The 20,979-nt window shown below is 40.7% G+C and overlaps 2 protein-coding genes and 1 long non-coding RNA gene across 7 annotated transcripts; 1 reads left to right on the forward strand and 2 right to left on the reverse strand.

Annotated features, from left to right (window-relative positions):
• Window positions 1-716: 716 nt before the first annotated feature.
• On the reverse strand, window positions 717-10,552 carry LOC5508879 (metal cation symporter ZIP14). Of its 4 annotated transcripts, none has more exons than XM_001629373.3 (8): window positions 10,232-10,552; window positions 5,975-6,143; window positions 4,909-5,078; window positions 3,829-3,981; window positions 3,437-3,512; window positions 2,367-2,567; window positions 1,914-2,101; window positions 717-1,403 (listed from the first exon to the last, which is right to left on the reverse strand). In XM_001629373.3, the coding sequence occupies exons 1-8, from the start codon at window positions 10,445-10,447 to the stop codon at window positions 1,254-1,256; spliced, it is 1,323 nt and encodes a 440-aa protein (XP_001629423.3). In that variant the 5' UTR covers window positions 10,448-10,552; the 3' UTR covers window positions 717-1,253. The 4 variants fall into 4 exon arrangements, with proteins under 4 accessions (XP_001629423.3, XP_032233567.2, XP_032233569.2 ...); XM_032377676.2 differs by having other exon boundaries at window positions 3,401-3,512; window positions 10,232-10,551; XM_032377678.2 differs by lacking the exon at window positions 10,232-10,552 and adding an exon at window positions 9,090-9,345 and having other exon boundaries at window positions 3,401-3,512.
• Window positions 10,553-12,040: 1,488 nt separating this feature from the next.
• Window positions 12,041-16,600, reverse strand: LOC5508848 (acyl-coenzyme A thioesterase 13). Of its 2 annotated transcripts, none has more exons than XM_001629372.3 (3): window positions 16,493-16,600; window positions 14,276-14,457; window positions 12,041-13,757 (listed from the first exon to the last, which is right to left on the reverse strand). In XM_001629372.3, the coding sequence occupies exons 1-3, from the start codon at window positions 16,574-16,576 to the stop codon at window positions 13,556-13,558; spliced, it is 468 nt and encodes a 155-aa protein (XP_001629422.1). In that variant the 5' UTR covers window positions 16,577-16,600; the 3' UTR covers window positions 12,041-13,555. The 2 variants fall into 2 exon arrangements, with proteins under 2 accessions (XP_001629422.1, XP_032233575.1); XM_032377684.2 differs by having other exon boundaries at window positions 13,560-13,757; window positions 14,299-14,457.
• LOC116615752 lies at window positions 16,573-19,127 on the forward strand. The gene is made up of 2 exons (XR_004295107.2): window positions 16,573-16,789; window positions 19,025-19,127. It is a non-coding gene; the product is annotated as an uncharacterized LOC116615752 (long non-coding RNA).
• Window positions 19,128-20,979: the final 1,852 nt, after the last annotated feature.

Here is a 20,979-nt window from a genome sequence, read left to right on the forward strand (position 1 = left end):
ATATAATAGTGCCAGCGGGGATAGGGTTAACGTTACATGTGCGAAGGAAGTCGTGACAAGCGTTTTCACTAGATAAAATCAAGTTGTATAATTGTTTTTTTATAAGTACTTACCTAGGTCTATCGTTTGGTCAGGCCGGGTTACTAAGCTCGGTCGTTCGGTCAGGCCGGGTTACTAAGCTCGGTCGTTCGGTCAGGCCGAGTTACTAAGCTCGGTTGTTCGGTCAGGCCGAGTTACTAAGCTCGGTCGTTCGGTCAGGCCGGGTTACTAAGCTCGGTTGTTCGGTAAGGCTGAGTTACTAAGCTCGGTTGTTCGGTCAGGCCGAGTTACTAAGCTCGGTCGTTCGGTCAGGCCGGGTTACTAAGCTCGGTCGTTCGGTAAGGCCGAGTTACTAAGCTCGGTTGTTCGGTAAGGCCGAGTTACTAAGCTCGGTTGTTCGGTAAGGCTGAGTTACTAAGCTCGGTTGTTCGGTCAGGCCGGGTTACTAAGCTCGGCCGTTCGGTCAGGCCGGGTTACTAAGCTCGGTCGTTCGGTAAGGCCGGGTTACTAAGCTCGGTCGTTCGGTAAGGCCGGGTTACTAAGCTCGGTTGTTCGGTAAGGCCGGGTACAGTTGTTTACATATAAGGTGACGCAGGGACAAGAAAGCCAACCATGTCCGGGGAAGTTCGTTACCCGGCACCACCCCCCTCCCCCCCCAAAAAAAAAAATAGACAATACAATGTTACTGAAAACTCTAAATTACAAACATTTAAAATCCTAATTTTAACTAAATCTATTATAAAACGGCCCAGGAACGCCCCTCATATGGGGTTCTGCGAGATCCAGACAGACCGACAATAACAAGACAATCTTGTTCAGTGTTCGAGGTAGTTGTGTTTGAGGTAGTTGATTTTATTAATTAATTAAGGACTCTTCGCCGCTCTTTTGAATATCTTATGTTGTCGGAGACTACTTTAGTCGAACATATGGTGTTGTAAAGGGTGGTGGAATCACGCTTTTTATCTGAGACAACTACCTCAAACAGGTAACAAGTATTTTTTTCGCCGAGCTTCCCAAGTCCTTTTCAACAATGGCCCGACGGTCATTCTGAGTTGGAGTTCTCGGTCTCCGATCTTTAATTTTGGGATCATTAATTGGTCCAACATTTTACAATTGGGGAAAATAATCATGATGTCATGCATTCCTGTTGTTTGGGTTCGTCTTCAATTGGATATATTTTTAGGACGATTCCAACTGTACGTGGATTTAACTGGCTACAGAGTGATTTGCGACTGATACATTGCGAGTACAAACATAATGATAAATCCACATATCATTCCCACGTTCTGCATGGCGAAGACCTTCAGGTTTTTACGGACCGAACCTTGTCCTGCCCTCATTGACATTTGGTTCACCTCAGGGAGCTGATAAAAAAAAATTCACAGGGGCTCATCAGTATGGGCAATCAACGTCCCACAGATTGTTCTTGTATTATAGTCACAGCGTTTTCGTAGATCAGGCTATTTTTGGACGCGCGGATTAGCATTTACCATTTATTGATTTAGCCAGATGTTTATATACCAACAAAATACTGTTGGCATGGCGAAGGATGGTTCTATCTTATATGTGTCCCATGCGCCGTGTATTTGAGGGTAGCACTTATTAGGAAAACGCCACAGTGAAGCTGCAAAGCTCGTTTGTACATTATGAAAAGACTCTAGACTAGTAGCCTAAAGGCCGATTTAGACAGCACGATTTAGTCGTATGACTTCGTAGGCGACCTGCCTACGACATTGCCTTAGCCCACCACTTTCGTAGCAGAGCATCGTAGCCGAGTTGTAGGCTGATTTACACTCTACGATTCGAGTTGTATTATTGTCGCTGGCAGGTCGCATACGAACCACTGCTAGACAGCTCTAGAAGCAAGCACTCACCATGGCAACTAGAGCAATGTACACAAACATTCCACCAGCCAAAGCGTAGATCCACTTGACAGCATGGGTGGTGTAGCCAAGCAAGAGTCCAATTGCCATGCCCACGAAGCAGACGCACGCTGACAGGAAGTTGAAGCCAAGAGCCTGACGCACTGTCATACCACCGCTCAAAAGTACAGCAAAGTCGCCTGACAGGCACAAACCACTCTCACGTCTCAAGCCGCCATTCATTTATTATTACTATTTTTTGCTAACAAAGCGTATAGACAAAGAAGGCATTTGCCTCCGTTACAGCCAAATTTCTTGTTGCGCGACCTCTGCAAATCCAAAATCCTTGTCCCGTTTGGGAATAGCGCGTATCAAACACAAGCTATTCACAAACGAAGAAAGGATTTTAGGATGTCGCGCAACAACGAAATTGACTCTTAACAGACAGATGAAGGAGATGTTTACCTAATTCGTGTGGAACCTCTTCGCAAAAGATAGCAAGTGATGTGCTGAAGCCCTCGATGATCGAGTTACTGAATGCCGCGCCGATAGCAAGGCCGTCAAGGAAGTTATGCATACTGTCCCCAAGGAGGACCATCCATGCGACTGGTTTGATCACTTGCTTTTTCTTTTCCGGGTTCTCCTCTTCCAGGGGATCGAGAGGAACTGAGGCACGATAATAAAAGATTCACTCAGTTTGATTTCGCTACGCCATGCCTGACAACCTTGAGAATGATTATTTAGCGAGAGATAATTTTGTAAAAAAATAATTATTTGCTTAAAAGATCCAGAACATCGCCTCGCGCACGTTCGATTGCGCGCGCACGCTTTTCTTGCCGGCGTCGCGTCCTGTTCAGGATGGCATTTCATGCTTTTTCACGTCCTCTTCAGGCGCCTGTTTCTCGAAACACTCGAGAATGCTCGGGCCCGAAAACTTTATTTTGCTTTTTTGCCCAAAATTTCGCATGTTTTCCTTTTTGAGAACCGCTTTCATGTTTTAGAACAGTTTAAACTTCCTCTTGGTCCATATTCCAAATGATTTCGCTCAATAGGGCTATTTTCGAGGTTTTGCTGAAGCCAAAAAGTTACCCGAAAAGTCTCGTGTGAGTGCGAGGTCCCGAGAACTCTCTTGATATTTAAGCCATGTGAATTTCGGGCCCAAGAAGTTCGGGAAAGATCAAAGTCTAAAAATCTATAAAGAAAATCATCCTTTACATGAATCTTTGTGGTAAAATACGATGTTGACGTTATTTCAACACATTGAGATACCATAAATTTGATAGAAATTAGCCAGCTTTTCAAATTTAAGGAATAAATCGTTTTCGGGCCCGAGAATTCTCGGGTGTTTTGAGAAACGAGCCCCAGGACTGGACGCCGGCAAAAATTAGCGTGCGCGCGCAATCGAACGTGCGCGAGGCGGCATCCCCTTGCCGGCGTCGTGGACCTAAATCACCCTATTTCTATTGGGTGTTTTGATTGTAGCGCGCTTGCATATATACCCGTGCTTTGAGAAAGACCGTTGTTGTTGGTACCACCTTGTCCTATATTTCCTTCCGTGATTGGACGATACATCTCTTCTGGTGGCTTCACCGCCTCTAGGGGTGTGTGAACCTGAACAACCATATAAGGACAAGCAAAGCCATATAAGGATAAGCAAAGCCATATAAGGATAAGCAAAACCAAATAAGGGCAAAATAACATGAGGAAAAATAAAGTCATATAATGACAAAACTATATGAAGATGAAAGAAGCCATACATGGAAAATAAAACCATATAAGGACAAACAAAATCATACAAGGACATACAAACCAAATAAGGACATAAATTTCATACAAATACAAGCACTAGAATATGCACCAGAAATATACGGACAATTTCTATTTTCTTCAATACGCGAATAGACAATATGCCAAGGTTAGACTGTACCTCTGTTAGCTGGTGCGTATGACCGTGGCCGCCCGAGAACCTGAGGTAAATCTGCATAAGATACTCCATGATAATAAACAGGTATATCCCTGCAGCGACTACTGCACACTTGTACAAGTACAAGTAGTCCCCATCTCCACCATGACCCAGTGCCTACAAGTTAGAAAAAATATAGCGGCATTACTGTCGAATCTGTTGTATCGCGACCCGCGTTTTAAAAACACGATTTGTTTTGGTTTTCTGTTACGTCAGTAAAACCATTCTGAGCCAATCAGAGTCTCGCTTTGTGCACTTCCCTGGCTATCCTTGGGACGAAATCCAAACAGTGTCGCGACAGAAAGCCAGGCAACTGCACTAGGCGAGAGATGGCAAGAACCTGATTGGCTAAGAATAATTTGACTGGCGGGACAGAAATTCCCAAAAGACAAAAGCAAATCGATGTTTTGAAAAAGCGGGGTCGCGATACAACGTCTGCTTGCTTATATGTTTTGTCTGTACGTCCATCCCTCCTTCTGTCTTTCCGCTTATCATCATTACGTCCAACTGTCTGTAGATTATCTGTCCATCCTTCTGTTTGTCTGCAGTCATTCTGTTCGTCTGTAGACTGTAGATTTTCTCTGTCCGCATTTCTGCTGGCCTTATTATTTTGTTGGTTTGATTGTATGTGGATTGTTTGTTTTTCTGTCTGCCCGTCTTTATGACCTCCGGTTATTATTTTTGGTCGTCTGACACTATGTGGATTGTCTTCCTGTCTATCACCGCTTATTATTTTGTTTGATTGGCTGTATGTAGATTGTTTTTTCTGTCCGTCTGGCTGTCTGTCTTTTTATTTTGCCACTTATCATCATGTGAATCTCACGTATTCTTGGATAGGGACGTTGAGCCAGGTCCGTCTCTCATAGGTCTTCATTAACTTTAGTAATTATTAGGAAACTTTTTAAAGTTCTTTAAAAAAGTGTTGGGAACGATTACCCGTGGTCCAAAACACTCTAAGTGAGTGTAAACTGCGTGGAGTTAACATGTCATTCATCAAGTCATTCACTTGTTTAATCTTTTTTTAAAAAAAAAGCCAAACCTTACCCCAGGGATGAGATGAAATATTCCGACACCCCCTAACACGCCCACGGCCAGAGATGACATCATCATTAGAGCCATCTGGAACATGGAGTGTCTGATACAGGGGACCGCAACAGCTCCCACCATGGACCCGACACTGATAATAAACACTGACAGGATGCTGTACCCCCATGCTGCCAAATAAGTACATAGAAACTATAGGTTAGTCCAAAAACGATCAGTTAGCTCATACATTGATATGAAAACAAAAGTTTAGTCCATATTTGGACATGAAAACAGTAGGTTAGTCCAATAACCATAAGTTAGTCCATATATTGACATGAAAACAATAGGTTAGTCCATATTTGGACATGAAACAATAGGTATGTCCAAAAACGATAAGTTAGTCCATATATATGGACAAAGAAAAAATAGGTTAGTCAATATAAGGACATGAAAAAGGACATAAAAACAATGATTTAGTCCATATATGGAAATGAAAAAATAGGCTAGTCCATGAAAGTACATGGAAACAATAGGATAGTCCATATTAGGACAGGACAACAATACGTTAGTCCATACAAGGTAAATGAAACAACTTGTGTGGGTATTCAAGGGTATTCAAGGGTATTCAAGGCACGTTCCCAGGATTTTATTTGGGGGGAGGGTGGGGAGGGAGAGGGAGAGTGAGAAAGAACATAAAGGGATTTTTTATGCCTTTGAAGAATCTCCACAGGACGTTTATTGTCGGATGTTGGCTATAAAAATGTCTGACTTATGGATTGATGACATACCAGAGTGATCTAGCTTATGCTTTATAGTTTTGTCTACAAATAGCACGTCTATTGAGAACCGAAAGTAAACTTTCGGCCTTTGTGGGGGCACCCCCTCTGGGTACGGGCCTGTATTCCTTGGTGTTACGGAGAGCTTTGTTTTTGGTGCTCAAGGCCTTTGTACTCTATTTCATTGTCTCGTTCTAAGGTCTTTGTTTTTGGCTTTAGTGTTTTTGGTGCTGGTGTTCCGTAACACCAAGAAACTACCACTTATGTGGACTAGCCTATTGTTTTCTTATATCCCTATATGGACTAACCTTTCAGTTTGGTAGGTCGTGCTGTGTGCTTTGTTGTTGTTGGGGCGTCATGACACGCTCCAGAAGCAGCCTGTTGCACAAGGGCCGGGCAAATATCACGGAATGCGGACTTGTCTACTTCTGTCTTATTGGCTGCAGCATAATTCATCAAATCTTTGGTTGCCCAGCACTAAAACAAAAAAGAGCCGCACGTTAAATGGGAGTTTGGCGTAAAAGAAAAAAAGCGTGGAAAATGAAATATCAATCAATGGCTGTCGTTTTTTAAATTGTCTAAAAGAGTCTGGGGCGAGTGCGCGGGAAACCTGTGATATTCTAAAACGTTAGTGACTAGGCTCCACTTCCAAGATGGCTTCCGGCAAAATCGTAGTAAACACGAATTCCTGCAAGTTTACGTGGAAAAACACGACTTACAAAGTTCTAGAGCTATAAAAAAGCGAAAAAATGATTACAGGCCGTAGCCAGGTGGTGGTGGTGGTGGTGGTGGTGGTGGTGGGAGGGGGGGGGGGGGGGTTTTCGGGGGGCTCGGACGAACCCCCCAACCCGGCTTGAAGGTCTGCTCATAGCAAACAAAAATATATAACGTTTGGCCGAAGATGATATACCGTGCACATCAACATGTCTTTAAAATGACTATAGAAACCTTTTTATAATAATTATCCTTATTATTATCGCTATATGTTAAAAAGTACCCTATTAATAACATTTTAAATACAAGATTGATTGCCTGATGCAATAAGGCGAGGAGAGGGGTATACCGGAAATTTGGTCCGCTGAAATGGAAAAACGAACCACCTCGCTCAAAATCCTGGCTACGGGCCTGTGATTGAAGCGGACTCCCAATAAGGAAATTACCGAGCGAGCTAGAAAAAAGGACACTTTTTAAAACAAGATTGTACCCGTATATTAGCGTCCAGGCCCTCTCACACACTAGGGTCCAGGCCCCCTCACACATTTGGGTCCAGGCCCTGTCCTACAACAAAAAGAAGCAACGAAAACATGGAAATCGATGGACATACAACGATAAATATCGAAGCTAACCAACAAAACACGAAATTCCCATGAAATCCATGTAACGATAATAAAATCATTCAATACGGTATCATATGGTTCAATCATATGATGGCTTTTTTATGTGAATTTTTAAAACCGCGCGCTCTTTTCACTAGAGCCCATATTTGCAATTACCCAAACAGTCACGCACCCTCACGTTAGAACATCACGGTCACGCAAAATATTCACATATAACCATACAATGTAGCGCATAAGTAAATGTTACCCGCGTCGTTATTTTGCGACGTTTTTTTCGTGGTTCACCGTTGATTATATCATGGCCAGATTTGTGATACAGCAACACAGTTTCTTAATCGACTTCATATTCTTGCGTCAATGACGAATATCGAGGAAAACGATGCGTGTAACAGGTCTTCGGCCTTTTTTGCGCAACGCTTTGCCAAAGTAAATTTTTTGGTGTTGTCAGCAAACAAGATGGCGGCGATAGATTGACAGACATTGATTAGTGTATCAGTAGAGAACACGAGCGCTGCAGCAGAAGCTGTGAGAAAACAACAAAGGAAGCCAAAAAAATCAACGAAGAATGGAGAAGAGCCTTTTGACTTTCACAACACCTCTGCAGAAATAGTGTTAGTGTGGAAAAGTCTGAGAGCGTCGACGCTTTCATCATTGCGCGCGGTTGGAACTTGGGTCACAAAGCAGGCCCGTACCCTGTACCCCCCCCCCCCCACAACGGCCGAAGGTCCACTTTCAGTTCTCAATAGACGTGCTATTTTGTAGAAAAAACTATAAAGCATAAGCTAGATCACTCTGGTATGTAGTCAAATCCGACAATAAACGTCCCGTGGAGATACTTAAAAGGCATAAAAAAGCATTTTTTCGCGGGTGGTCAGATTTTTTCAGAGAATTCCCTCAAACCCCACAGGAAAAATTAGGTCCACTTTTTCGGATTTCGCACCCCCCCCCCCCCCCCCCCCCCCAAGAAAATTCCTGGGTACGGGCCTGCAAAGTAGTGTTGATGGTCTTGTGCAGTGATTGTCTTATGCTTATGATATATGTAAAATTACTTGAACCTCTTAAATATGTATTTTTCGACGTTTCGGCAATGCTGCAATGCGGCAATGCTTTCATCATATTGAGTTACAAAGTGTTGTGCGCACGTTGCTCTAAAGGGCAATCTTCCAAATGTCAAGATCACAAGATAAACAAAAGGATATGTCCAGACAAGACAGTGACTATTCTCTCGAGAAACCGCGCAAAGGTCATCAGGACGTCGAGTGTTTACGATCTCATTTCACGTAGGAATGCATTAAAGATGACCTTCGAGATATAGAGGACGGCGAAGGTGCTTAGACTTTCAAATGTGTCAGTGGACGGGCCTCAAAAGAAGAAGATCAGGTATCTTTTCGCCCAATCCCCCGCTCCCCCCACGCGATAATATGTTCGCCGCCTCTAGCCTCGTTCCCACGCTTATCGTGACAGCCCTCCGTCTGTTGTCAAATTCTCTGCGATAAGCGGCAAATCAATATGCTATAAACTAGAAGTTTCTAAAAGAAAGGAAATGCTGCGACAGTGATATACAGTTACTTTAGAGTTGAAATGTTACAAAGTAGCGAGAGTGTCTTTCTTCGCTAAAATACCAACGTAAGGTCGGCTAATTGTTAGAGGGTTTGGCAATATATTCTTTTTCCGGGAGTCGTGATTGGTAGGAATTTTTTTTTGTCATATCCATTTCCTCCCCGTCCTATTTGGTCAGTTTTAAAAACAACACAACAGCCTTGCGTTATATGTACAAAAGCATTCAATAATCTGTTTTGATTGTTCTACATTATAAGCTCTTCAGGCATTGGGTCATTGTTTTGAACTGATAAGTTTTTCTAAACGCCGTACAGTCCATAAGCAATTGGGCTAGAGTATTTAGGCATTGAGTTAGGATGCTCGTTGTGTTGAGTGTCCAATTTTGTCGAGATGGTACGCTACCGACCCGGCTCATATAAGTCGGGAAAATCGGTCTGATACTGTTTCTAAATTCTCCTTCAATACTCTTTGAAAGCTGTGGTAACTCGTCCCAAGTAACTGGCGAGTGAACATTTTCCAAACTTACCGAATTTTGCTCTAAAAATCTTTCTTGTGTACTCCTCGCTGATTTATTAAACCGTACGAGAGATCACGAATCCCATGTCAAAACATGGCACAATGTTCGATTGTTTGTCTGTCAAAATCTGTCAAACTGAAGTTTAGTTCTAGTCTATTGCGGCCTTAGTTTTCAAAGTGAGGCTGCGGAACATGACCCCAAACCAAAATCTTACCATAAAATGCTGCCCCTGCGTCGCAGAAACTTTTACTTCATTGAGTCCATGGTAAATATACTATAAGTGATAAGCTATTCATAGTTCTTGGGTAATATATATATGCCATAAACTATGAATTCATAGTCCATGGCTGATTATGGCAGTTATGATTTTATACGATTACTTCATAGTCCATGGGTAATATATTATAAACTATTACTTAATAGTCCATGGGTATAATATGCTATAAATTATACTTCATAATTCATGGCGCGCGAATCACTTCTCTAAACCAAAATAAAACCCATATTTCCCCTTTACATCCACCCTCATCCCATCTCACTTCCTCGGCTCTTAAACAGTAGACATCCTAGATGCACTAGACGGTTCAACGACAAAGAGGCGCAAAGGCTTCCGTCACGCCATATACCCTACGATTTCCGTTCTACGTATTTTATAAGATGCCCTGCGCTAGATATATTTAACTACTACGACGCGCGGAGCTCTCATCACGCGATACACCCTAGATTCCCGTGGAACCAAGAGACCATGGTCTCTTGGTTCCATGGGAATCTAGGGTGGACCATATCTCTTATATAACATGCGCTTGACATACTATACAGGCAAACGCGCATTGACATCAAGCAGGGTTTGAGGATTTACCCAGCTTAGTCTGATAATTGAACTTAGTTGAGCTTAGTTGAAATAAAAAAACATTCTAGTGGTCTTCCTGTATCTTCCCTGCATTCGTTACCCCGAATATCCTCTAAATAAAGAATAGAGCTTACGCTATCTTTGAATGCGAGGTAGCACCCGTGCCAGCACAGATGCCTTTTTTGAACTGCGAACCAATTGACTTTTGATTTACTTGCTATTCTGGAGACGACTGATTTGATAAGCGAACTTGACATAAAAAACTTCCAGTGGAATGAAGTGCGGGGGAGAGTTACCTGACCTTGTTCGTAATTCCGTTGGGTGTAGAGGTTCGCTCGTCAGTGCCGATCTTCAGACGTCTCAATAGCTCCTGGAATTGCTCGTAGTTCATTGTAGTATTGGTCCCTAGTTTCTCGAGTAACGATTTCCAGAAATCCGGCTTAGAATTTGCCGGAGTCCCCTCTGTGCACAAAGCGCAAAACACAACAAGGAAACAAAACTTTATCCACGTAGACATCTTTAAGGCTTGATTTGGATGTATGTGGTCTGTGCGAGGAAGGGATATCTGAATCTATATTTACTTCACTACGTGAGTAACTGATACCTCGTAGGCTCACAGACATTTGATCCAGTCACATGCATAGGTCATACGAAAGGTCTAACGGGGACTTACCGACTGAGACAGTATTTCCGATCAAATCAAATTTACTAGCAGCCCTCACCCCCCCCCCCCCCCCCTTCGAAAAATACCCCTAAAAATACCTACACACCAAAAATTGCTAACCCTAAGAAAATATCCCAAAAGCAAAATTTTCCCCTAAAAATTCCAAAACACAGGAATGAAAGAAGACTGCGCTAAAAGCCCTAGATATTTGAAAATTTGAAAATTTTGGAGCGCAGATGACAAAAATGATGTGAGCGATGCAGACCCACTAGAGCATGTTTATCTCAAGTTTTGCAAAATGCTACTCGGAACCAGCAAGAACTCTGTCAATAATGCATGCCAAAGGTGAACTAGGTAGATATCCTATCCAAATTGACTCAACGTACAGAAGTATAATATATTGGACACATTTATTTACAAAGGATGACCAGGCTCTTTTAAAAACAGTTCAAGTAAAAGAAATAATATTCAGTGTTGGATTTGGGTATGCCTGGGTATCGCAAAATGAGTTAATAAATACAGAGCTTTTAAAACAATATTTACCTAAGGTTAAAAGACATAACATTTCAAAGTTGGATCAGCGAACTTTAATGACATAGGAAAAATAGTAACGAACGCAATAAACTGAGAACTTTAAGACTGTTTAAGAATAAGCATGAGTTAGAAACCTACCTGTCAGCAATGACTGTCATAAAGCATAGGATTGCTCTAACTTGACTAAGAATATGTAACCTTAAAACCTAGCAACTGATGGGCTAGGCGTTAGGTATCTTGAGGCTAGGTGGTGAGCGCCCCCCCGGTAGACAGCATGCGTGGGGTCACCATGGCAACGGAGCCACGCCCACTACCGTCACACTGAGACATACTCAGTAGAATACCTGCCCCTTGAGATACCTACCAAAAAGACAGGGGGGGGGGGGGGTGGGGTGGAACTGCTGCGTTGAGTTGCGATTTGATAGTGAACGGTAGAGCGATAATGCAATGCCGAGCCTTATGCCCTTGACTAACGTCACAAATCCATCTCGATCCCGTGCAACCAATCGAGGCCCGACTAAGGGCTGGCAAAGCGCTTCAGGTATCGTGGCACAGCTGACCACCCTTAGCTATCAAACCGTCTAATAGTCCCTCCCCTTCCCCCGAGCCCCGGAAGGCATAAAGAGTGGGGCTTTGGAATCCCCAGTCTCGGTTTTAACTTCGCCTAAATTGTATTGAGCCACATTTAATTTGCAAATTGAGAAATGGAGGCACACAAGACCCTACACAAAGGCTGAAGAAAGAATTTCACCAACATGTATAAGATGTAGAAGATGAATTCCATTTCGTAGTTAAATGTGAAACTTACAAGTATTCAAGAGAAAAACTACTACAAGGATGGCTGCAAAACTAGTACACGACTGCTTCTCACTAAAGGGCAAATATTACAAAATAAGGTCGTATCTTTCTTGATTATTTAAATGACTTAATTTATTGGATATACACCAATGTAAAAGCGTTTACAAGTAATCTGTCTGTCTTACCTGGTCAGCGTAACGAGGCGCGAGAACGAGGCGGTGGGGGGTGGAGGGCTCCTTTTTCGTCTCTCCCGTTCCCAACCCCCTCCCCCTCAGGCGGCCTTGTTGTGCCTGGTTCTCGAGCCTGTGACTTAACGCCCTGAAGGGGGACTGGGGAGACAAGATGTTTCTCACTCCTAAAAAAATGCTGACACTTAGGCAATGGGTTTCCGAGGATGTTTCTTTATAAATGACGGGTCAGGCGATAAGCTTGTGCCGAACGCGACCTTACAACTGTCACTAAATAAAGCGACATTCGAGGCTCTGATTGGCGCCATCAAGGAACCGAGAATTTGATAGGCATAGACATTTTGAGACCTTGTGTGGGACCTTGTGGGAAATTCATGGCTCACGAACTTAACTCTAATGAATTATTAAATAGAAAAAGGAAAGCGAGTGCCCTTTCCTTCATGTCATCCCATGTAAATTTTGCAAATTTTCGTTGAATATTTCCGGGTTTTTTCTCCTTCAGTTTTATACATTTTAGGAAAAAGTGCTATAATGTGACTTGTGCCTCTCTTTTTTTTTGCTCCCCGTAAGCAATGCACTTTGCAAAGAAATGCTCCTCGACCTCTATCCCTCTATGCAAATTTGGCATATTTTGTCCTTGGGCGTGGTCAATATCCGACACAGAAATCTGATGTTTTCTTTTTAGTAGGCATAGCATGATCAGGCGCCGTATTTTCGAGATCTTGCATAAAAACATGAAAAAAATATCAAGAAATCCATGAGAGAAAAAGAAAGATTCAATGCATCCCCCCACCCCTACCCTATCCTACTGCGCAGAGCTCTATCTGAGGTGGCACCCCCCCCCCCCCCCCTCACTCTTTGGAACTCCAGGATGTACCTTATTTTATTGTAATGGAGCTAGTGCCTTATTCCTGGTGTCTGTCATGTAGCAAGAGAGACATACCTACTTTTGGAGACATACCTACTTTTTAGAAGTGATACCTGGCTAAGTTGCTAGAATATTGAGCATTCATAATACTTAAGTCTCAGCATGTCTCATGATATTATGACGAATGGCAAATATATACCATTAAAAATTGAAATGCAAACTGTCAAGGCGTTAGAAGAAGCAAAATACAGTAAACTTTATACCAAGAGCGACTTGCCTACTAAGAACAGGTCATATCTGATGAGTTGAGATGTTATTGTAACTGCCCCAGAAGCATACCTAGAATTTGCTAATGGAGTTGCGCTGACATAGGTATTATATGGTAAAACGAAAGTATTTGATAGATGGTAGTGAGAACTATTCATATTCAACGCTTAACAACATGCCATGTTAGTGTGACAATGTCTGTGTGATATAAAAGATGATGACAGTAGCTCAGAAAGTAGTGAAAAGTAGTGCAATTAAAATATCATGCAGTGATTTGAATAGCAATATAAAGCACCACAGGAGTCATTAGTATAGAGTTTGGTTACAATTACCATCAAAATCTATTACTTTTGGACTATTCCCTATATACTTAGTGTGCTTTCCCATAGCTAACACAGTCCCATCCTTGAGCTTTATCTCAGCAGTACTAAAGGCAAGATTCTTGCCAGCTTTGTTACAGATCCCCTCGAATATCACTTCATCTCCTCGGCATGCTGCCTTCAGGTAACTGTCAGGTGACAACAAAATTATGTAAGAGTGATAAAGCAAGCAACAAGTAAGCAAAGAAGGAATGAATTACAGAGAAAAGGGAAATAGGGAAAGGTAGAAAAAGGACTGCAAAAGGGGGAAGAAGGAAGGTGGTGAAGAAAGAAGGGAGAAGATATGAGTAGGGTCAAAAAAAGGCTGGGCCCCTAAAGAAATGGGCAAACAAAAAGGTGATGCTCACTGTTAGCTGCTGAATTCTGGCTAAATTGGAGCATCAACAATCAATCCGAGTGCACTTACAGCATGACCAGTAAAACCATGAACACCCAAAATATGTCCAACCAATCCTTGCATCTGATTTGTCAGAAGACAATAAACATTCCACACATATTTTAGGTGTTCATAGTTTTACTGGTTGAGCTGTAATGCATTATTTTCAAGCAGAATTAACTTATGAAGCAACTTTGGAAATGGGTTCGCATGGAAGAGTAAAAGGCTGGGTTATTGGTCAATAAGTACATTTGGTAATGCACTAGGTACCTTATATTCATGTCAACACTCACTCCAGCTTGACCTGTTTGACTAATAATAGCCATTGTTGTTACATCATCAACCATAGTAGCAGTCAGGCCACCATGCAAAGTTCCCATTCTGTTTTCATGCTCTTGTGATACTGTCATCTTGATAATGCATCTGCCTCCGCCAAATGCAGCAAGCTCAGCCTATAAGGTCAGAGAACAACTTTTTGAGTTTGTATGAAGCTGTGTACATCCAACTATAAAAAATAATGTGGATTTGTTGTTGTTGTTTGCATTGTGTAGTACATGCTGACTTTATAATTAGGGTTCAAAATAATATGACAAAATGTTTGGAGGGTCAAATCCCTTCCTTTTCAAAAAGCCTTTGCCCCCGCCCCTGCCGTCAGCATCCTTGCAATGTAATTTACACAGGCAGCATAGTCCTGAACCTACCCTAGAACATTATTGTCATCATCTGACCCTCTCCCAATTTAGATTTCAGGGCATGAAAGGCTGCAAAGGACAAGATGGGTAGGGAAGTGTGAGGCTGCTTCACTGCCTATGCAAAATTACATTCCAAGGATGCCATTGGTGAAGGAGGTTTGTTTCAGTTTGGAAAGTTGCTTTAAAATACACCATTTTGGGGGGAAACTAAATCAAGGAAATGATGACAGAAATTTGAGCATGTAACTTAAAATAAGTACGGGTTCAAAATTACTCCAAGAGATCTAGAGTGTCAGGCCCTTTTATTGTTCCCTAAGAAGTAAATACCAGGAAGCGATAAAAAGAGTACCTGATACAAATACTGTAGAATTTTCATGTTTATGTTTCATAAAAAGCGCACTCTGTTTGGCCCTTATCATCATGTTCATCGTTTGATCAAACCGCTGTCCATGATCGTGGACGGGGGATCCAAAGCACATGCTCCGTTCATTAATTACTGGCCACTATTTGAGCCCACAATGACAAGCGCATGCGTGAAGCGTGTATCCGCTGCGGGACAATAAGCCAGCATTGAAAATGGCGTCCTCCGTAGACACAAGACGAATTATGAAAGAGGCCATTCAATGCCTTATCTTCATTCAGAATTTTCTCTCTTTTGACTAACGAGTCAATCTGCCGTTTACAGCTTTTGCATATTCTTCTGGAATAAGCTGATCTACGTTTACCAAAAAGTTTTGTAGCATTTTCTTCTAGTCCAACTGTGCGACATTTACATTGAAGAAACTCACCTGCTCAGATGTCTTGAAATTTTTCTCACAAACAAGACAAAACTCGTCTTTTCTGCGTATGCTGTTCAATCTTTTTAGTAAGGTTTTAAGTGATTGAAATTGAACAGTTTTTTCTTTTTTCGAAGAGGAGAACTAACTGGAGTTTGATTCATAATTTGCGACAAAAACCCATGCAAAGCATATTAGCATATTGACAGCTTTCGCGCTATGGTAGGGGTTTTGGCATGTCATGCGGTCGCTCTGAAACGCTCACGCATGTGCAACGAAAACAGTTGTGACCCATGGCAGAGGTCTCTTTTCTTCACAACGCCAGCCAAGCGAAATACAGAGAGAAAAGAGGCCTCTGCTAGCATGGAAAGTTATACCTAAAGGAACTGGAAATATGGATGCCACAGAAACTGCCTTCATACTACGGATATCATTAGTAGAAGTTATCAAATTATTAGATAGACCAGGCAGCAGAAATTCAAGAAGTTTGTGAGAGGAATTGCGAGTTGATCGATTGAATTTATCAAATAATTAAATTTGTGTTCAAGAAAAGGTTTGTCTATGTAGAGTTTACTGTTTAGTAAATTGGTGATGTGAATATCCTGTAGTAATTTGGTGATGTGTGGATCTGACTGTAAATCTCTTGCGCCGTGAACTATCTTTGCGTTTTCCTCTCAGTTTTTTTAAAGCATTTAAGTCATAAAGTTACCTCACCGTGGTTCGTGGTTACTAAAGTTATTACCCTTGCATATAACACCACTGTGATTTTGCTTTACATAAATACTATTTATAATTTGATTTGGGCATTTAATTGCGCTACAACGCGAGCCGTATTGACAGCTGATGTATTTTGACAGCGACCTGAAAAGGGGCGGCAGGCGTCTCGTCTAGTATTTGTGTCAGGCGTACTTTTATTAAAAAAAATAATAAAATCGCCTGATACTCGGGCTAAAGAGATCTGGAAAGTGAGAATCCTTACACGATTGGGTCATTCCAAGCTGTTATGAGAGTAATGTTACCTTCTCCAAAACTCTGTCAAATCCAGGATTGTTTTTGGTCATAAATGTCCATAACTGTTGTCCTTTCCGCAGCAGAGCCGCCATCTTGCGCTATATATCGCCCCAGTTCCCCCGTGAAATTTACTGAAAAATAATAAACGATTGGGCTTCCTGTTGTTCCCGTCATACCCTGCCGCCTCATCCCCCCCCAGTTTCCCGCGGCCAGTCTTTCGAACCCGTGTCGTGTGAAGAGTGGCTTCGTTCTCTCGCTTCTTCCTTTAGTGATCGAGATCGTCGTAAAGAAAGACTAAACGACCGGTAAGCGCTATCGTGCAAAGTTAGAATTCATAACTTAGATGAACAATTCAAAGCGAAGCTATTTGGGCAAGTTGATCTCGAATAGTACGCTTGTAAGAATATAAAATAAAAGAAACAATAGGAAATCTTCCACTTTGGATAACAAATTGCACACGTGTATTAGTTTTGTATTTCACACTAAGATTGGGTTTTTGTTTTTAATAATTGTAGTTTTTTGGGGATTTTCAAGTATAAGAATTTTACCTCAATAACTTTAGATGTGCTACAAGTCTTCTCTCAATCCAATTCAACAATTTTTAATAGTCGATGATAATTGCAATAAATATGCATATGTTGCTGTTGATTTTTTGGTTGATGATAATTTATGGGCTTGATTCAAGCACAGGGTGCCCCTTATAACACACCCATTCAAATCACTGCGTTAAACTCAGATAAACTTATGACTAGTTCCTTTTTATGTTGTGGATATGTGTGTAGCATAGAGACAACTGATTATGTTTGGCTGGAGTCACTTGCATACTAACAACTATTCCCCTACCAATTAAAACAAACCTTTTACAGGATCGTCTGTGACATCACACAATTTGTCACAAAACTAACAAGCAACTCAGAGGTTTATTTCAATATTGTTATTAAAGCAGGTAAATTAAAGGGTACGAAAATCCAAGAGGATCGATAAAGGAAATTACAGTTGTTCCAGGGTTGCTGAAAGTAAAGGCTGAATTAACAAATCTGGCCTTGGGCACGGTGTTGCGCAAGCCTGGCTCAACAAGGAATTTCTTGATATTTCCTTTTAGATTTACTGCAATTACTTAAGTATTGCCTTATATGTATCCGGAATTTGTGATATAAAAGTTTGATTATCGTAGTTTTAAAAATAGTCATACTATTTTTCTAACCTAATAGAAAACCTTGACATTTTGTTGTCAAAGTACGTACGTTATGTAGTAATCAGAAACTGCTGCGTAACATTTGAACGCTGGAAATGTGTTTTGCCTTTTTTGCCTAGTTTTGCCCTATCGCGCATTTTTTTGCCCTAGCTTGTTTTTGCCTTCTTTGCCTTCTTTTGCCCTATCACGCATGTTTTTGCCCTTATTTTGCCCCATTGCGCACTTTTTTGCCTTTTTTTGCCCTATCGCGCACCTCTCTAGAATCCTGCTGTAAAAAAATCAAAATTTAATCCAGCTTCAGAAAATTCAGATTATGGGAGCTCTATCATTGAACAATTTAGGCTTCTAAAATTATTTTCGTTATAGAATGTATATTTCTCCATGCTATTAAGTTTGCAATATTTAAACTCGAAGGGGGCGAATTCTTGTCTTGCATAAGAAGATGAGAAGCAAGAAATGAAAGTAGACAAATACCCGAGGAGTTTCAAATTATATCAACAGGCTACCAGCAGCCATTCCTTTCTTCTGAAATTACGTCTAGAAAAGTATTTGTATTATTCGCACTTGTTTTAGATTTCGCTAATGTCCGTAATGGTTGATATTGTCTAGGGATAAAAAATACTTTTAAATAGATAGAAAAAATACTTCATGCTGCATAGAACGCACAATGAAAATGCAGAAAGAGCGCAATGGCAAAATAAGGCCAAAAAAGGCGCGATGGGCAAAAAAAGGCAAAAAGCAAAAGGGCAAAAAAGGCGCAATGAAGGCAAAAAGGGCAAAATAAGGCAAAAAAAAGGCACGACGTAATTTGACGTTTTGTGTTTTCTATAACAAATTCTAACGCTGCTTATCGCTCCCGTCTGTTCACATTTCTTTTCCTCTTTCTATAAAAAGGACAGCATCTTAAAGAGAATTTCAAGTCCATCTATTTATGACATTGATCAAGCTACAAAAGAAAAAGTTTCTTTTTAATAGCAAAAAGATGGAGCAATGTTCATAAAAAAATGGGCTTTTAAATGGCCCGTTTTTATGGCACTGTTTTTATTTATATATATATTTTAAATGTTTTTGAATGTTTTACTATCTCTAACTTTGAATTCGAGATGCACTTTAGACAAACATTATCCAAATAAAATAAAAAGTGTGTAGCTTTCTTAAAATCAAAGTTATAATCATAAACCTAGTGTTAGAATTTTTGTTACGCTCTGATTCACAACACCATGCGCAAGGCCGTCTGTGCATTGTAATAATTTGTATGTAGCTCTGGTCATAGCACACTTTACCATGCAAGGAGAGATCTTTACTTCAAGTTTATTTTTATTTATCTATTTGTTACACTCCACAGCCATGATCACAGACATGCAACTTGCTGCCTTCGCCAACATCCTTGGTGTGACCCTGTTCCTACTTGTTGTCCTGTACCACTATGTTGCAGTCAATAACCCCAAGAGAAAAGATGAATAGCTGTCAATATCACTGTCGACAATGAAGCCAGTAAGTAACACTCCTTTTAAGAGACCCTAATAGGAGTTCCTATCAAAGTATAGAATCATCATTATCTTCCTGTACAAAGTTCTTATTGACAAAGTGCCAGGGTCATATAGGAGTTTGTAGATCCTAGAATTTTCCCATTACTTGATGTCCCAGGAAAAAGCATATAAGCTCTTGTATAGCCTAACCAAACAAGGACAATAAGAAACTGTTGAACCTGGACTTTACAATACTGGATTTTACAATAACCTTTATTTTATGATGACATTCTTTTATACCTGCAGAAGTTATCTTGATCTATCGATATTGGAAACAACAATATACTCAATTTAATGATGCTAATCTGTTCTCCAAAGTGTTATTTTGACCTCAATGCAACAATATTACTGATTCTTTCCATCAACAAAGAAAGAAAAATTCAAGACCAAACCTGTACAGAAAAGTTAGTCAATTTTTTGTCTAGACAGTCTTCAATCTTCCGTGACCTTGCCTTTCAGAAATTGCTTTTTGTTCTTGAAAGTATAGATTGCAGGGATCTATAAGCCTAGCTTTTATTTATCTGCTTGCTTCCTTGCAATTGAAATCGAGGACCTCTTTGCAATGATACAGTATATACATTGATTTTATGGTACATTTTCTTTCTCCTGAGGTGTATCATAAAATTCACATCCCACTGTATTTATATTACAGCTTTTTGAGAAACTCTTTCATCTCAAAGTGAGGATTGTTTTTTGGGCAGAGATATATGGCTAAAATAGCTAAATCAAAAGTGCATATTGAGTAAATAATTATAACATCTAACCTTGCTTACCTAAACTTTCTAATGATTTATAACTGAAAGCTCTTGAAATTATAATGCTGAATTTTGTGTGGAATCTAAACTCAGTCCTTCAATATTTCCATTTTACTTTATTTCAGATTCTGTTTCTTCAAGGCGATGTCATTTTCACAATAGATGGTCATCTTTTTGTAAAGAAACTTAAATAAGGAAGCATTGTTTTATTAAAATTTTGAAGCCATGTAATATAAGAAACAGCAATCAGAATTCTTTATAGTGTTGTAGTATTGTTCATATTGTGACATTAAAATATGCCAAATTTTTGACATTATCTCTGCTTGTGTCCCTGTATTCAACTCATTGATGCCCGGCTATTAAAAAAAAAACTCATAACAGACATGCAACCCCCAATTTACAGTTTTTTTTAAACCACCACTGTATGAAGTCAGTGGTATCCAAACTTTCCAACAGTGCATTGTGTTCACATCTTTCATCTCATGCGCTGCCCCGAGGTCAGTGTAAGATGGCTGTTGGCTTGTATTTTTCATACAAATACAGCTATTAGCATAATGGGAGTGCCCTTGGACATCATCAAGTCTACTGAGTCTACTGTGCTTATGGATGTTTGTAAGCAAAGCTTGATTCATGGGGATAACAAACATGAATATCCCATAAAATGCTTTGCATCTTTGATAGGAGTGGACATTATGTTTTGAGGCCAGGGAAATGGACCTGGAGGATCAAAATAAAGGTATCTATTTGTTACTTGAGTGGTGGTTGTGGATCTCTTCTACTTATAGAGACATTTTGAGAGGGACAATCCTGCTGCTTTTCCTTGTTCGATTTAAAGTTGTCTAAACACCTGAGCTGTTTTGGCTGTACAGTTGTGCCTATCCGCTTGGTTAATGTGTGCCATGCAAGCAAGATCCATAGAGGCAGATGAAAACCCTTGAAAATAGTATAGTAGCTGCAAAGGATGCACTTGATTGATTACATCTCAACTGTTATTGCTTTGTCAGGATCAAACATTA

This window comes from Nematostella vectensis, chromosome 4 (assembly GCF_932526225.1).
Source record: "Nematostella vectensis chromosome 4, jaNemVect1.1, whole genome shotgun sequence".
In the NCBI taxonomy this organism is placed as follows: Eukaryota; Metazoa; Cnidaria; class Anthozoa; order Actiniaria; family Edwardsiidae; genus Nematostella; species Nematostella vectensis.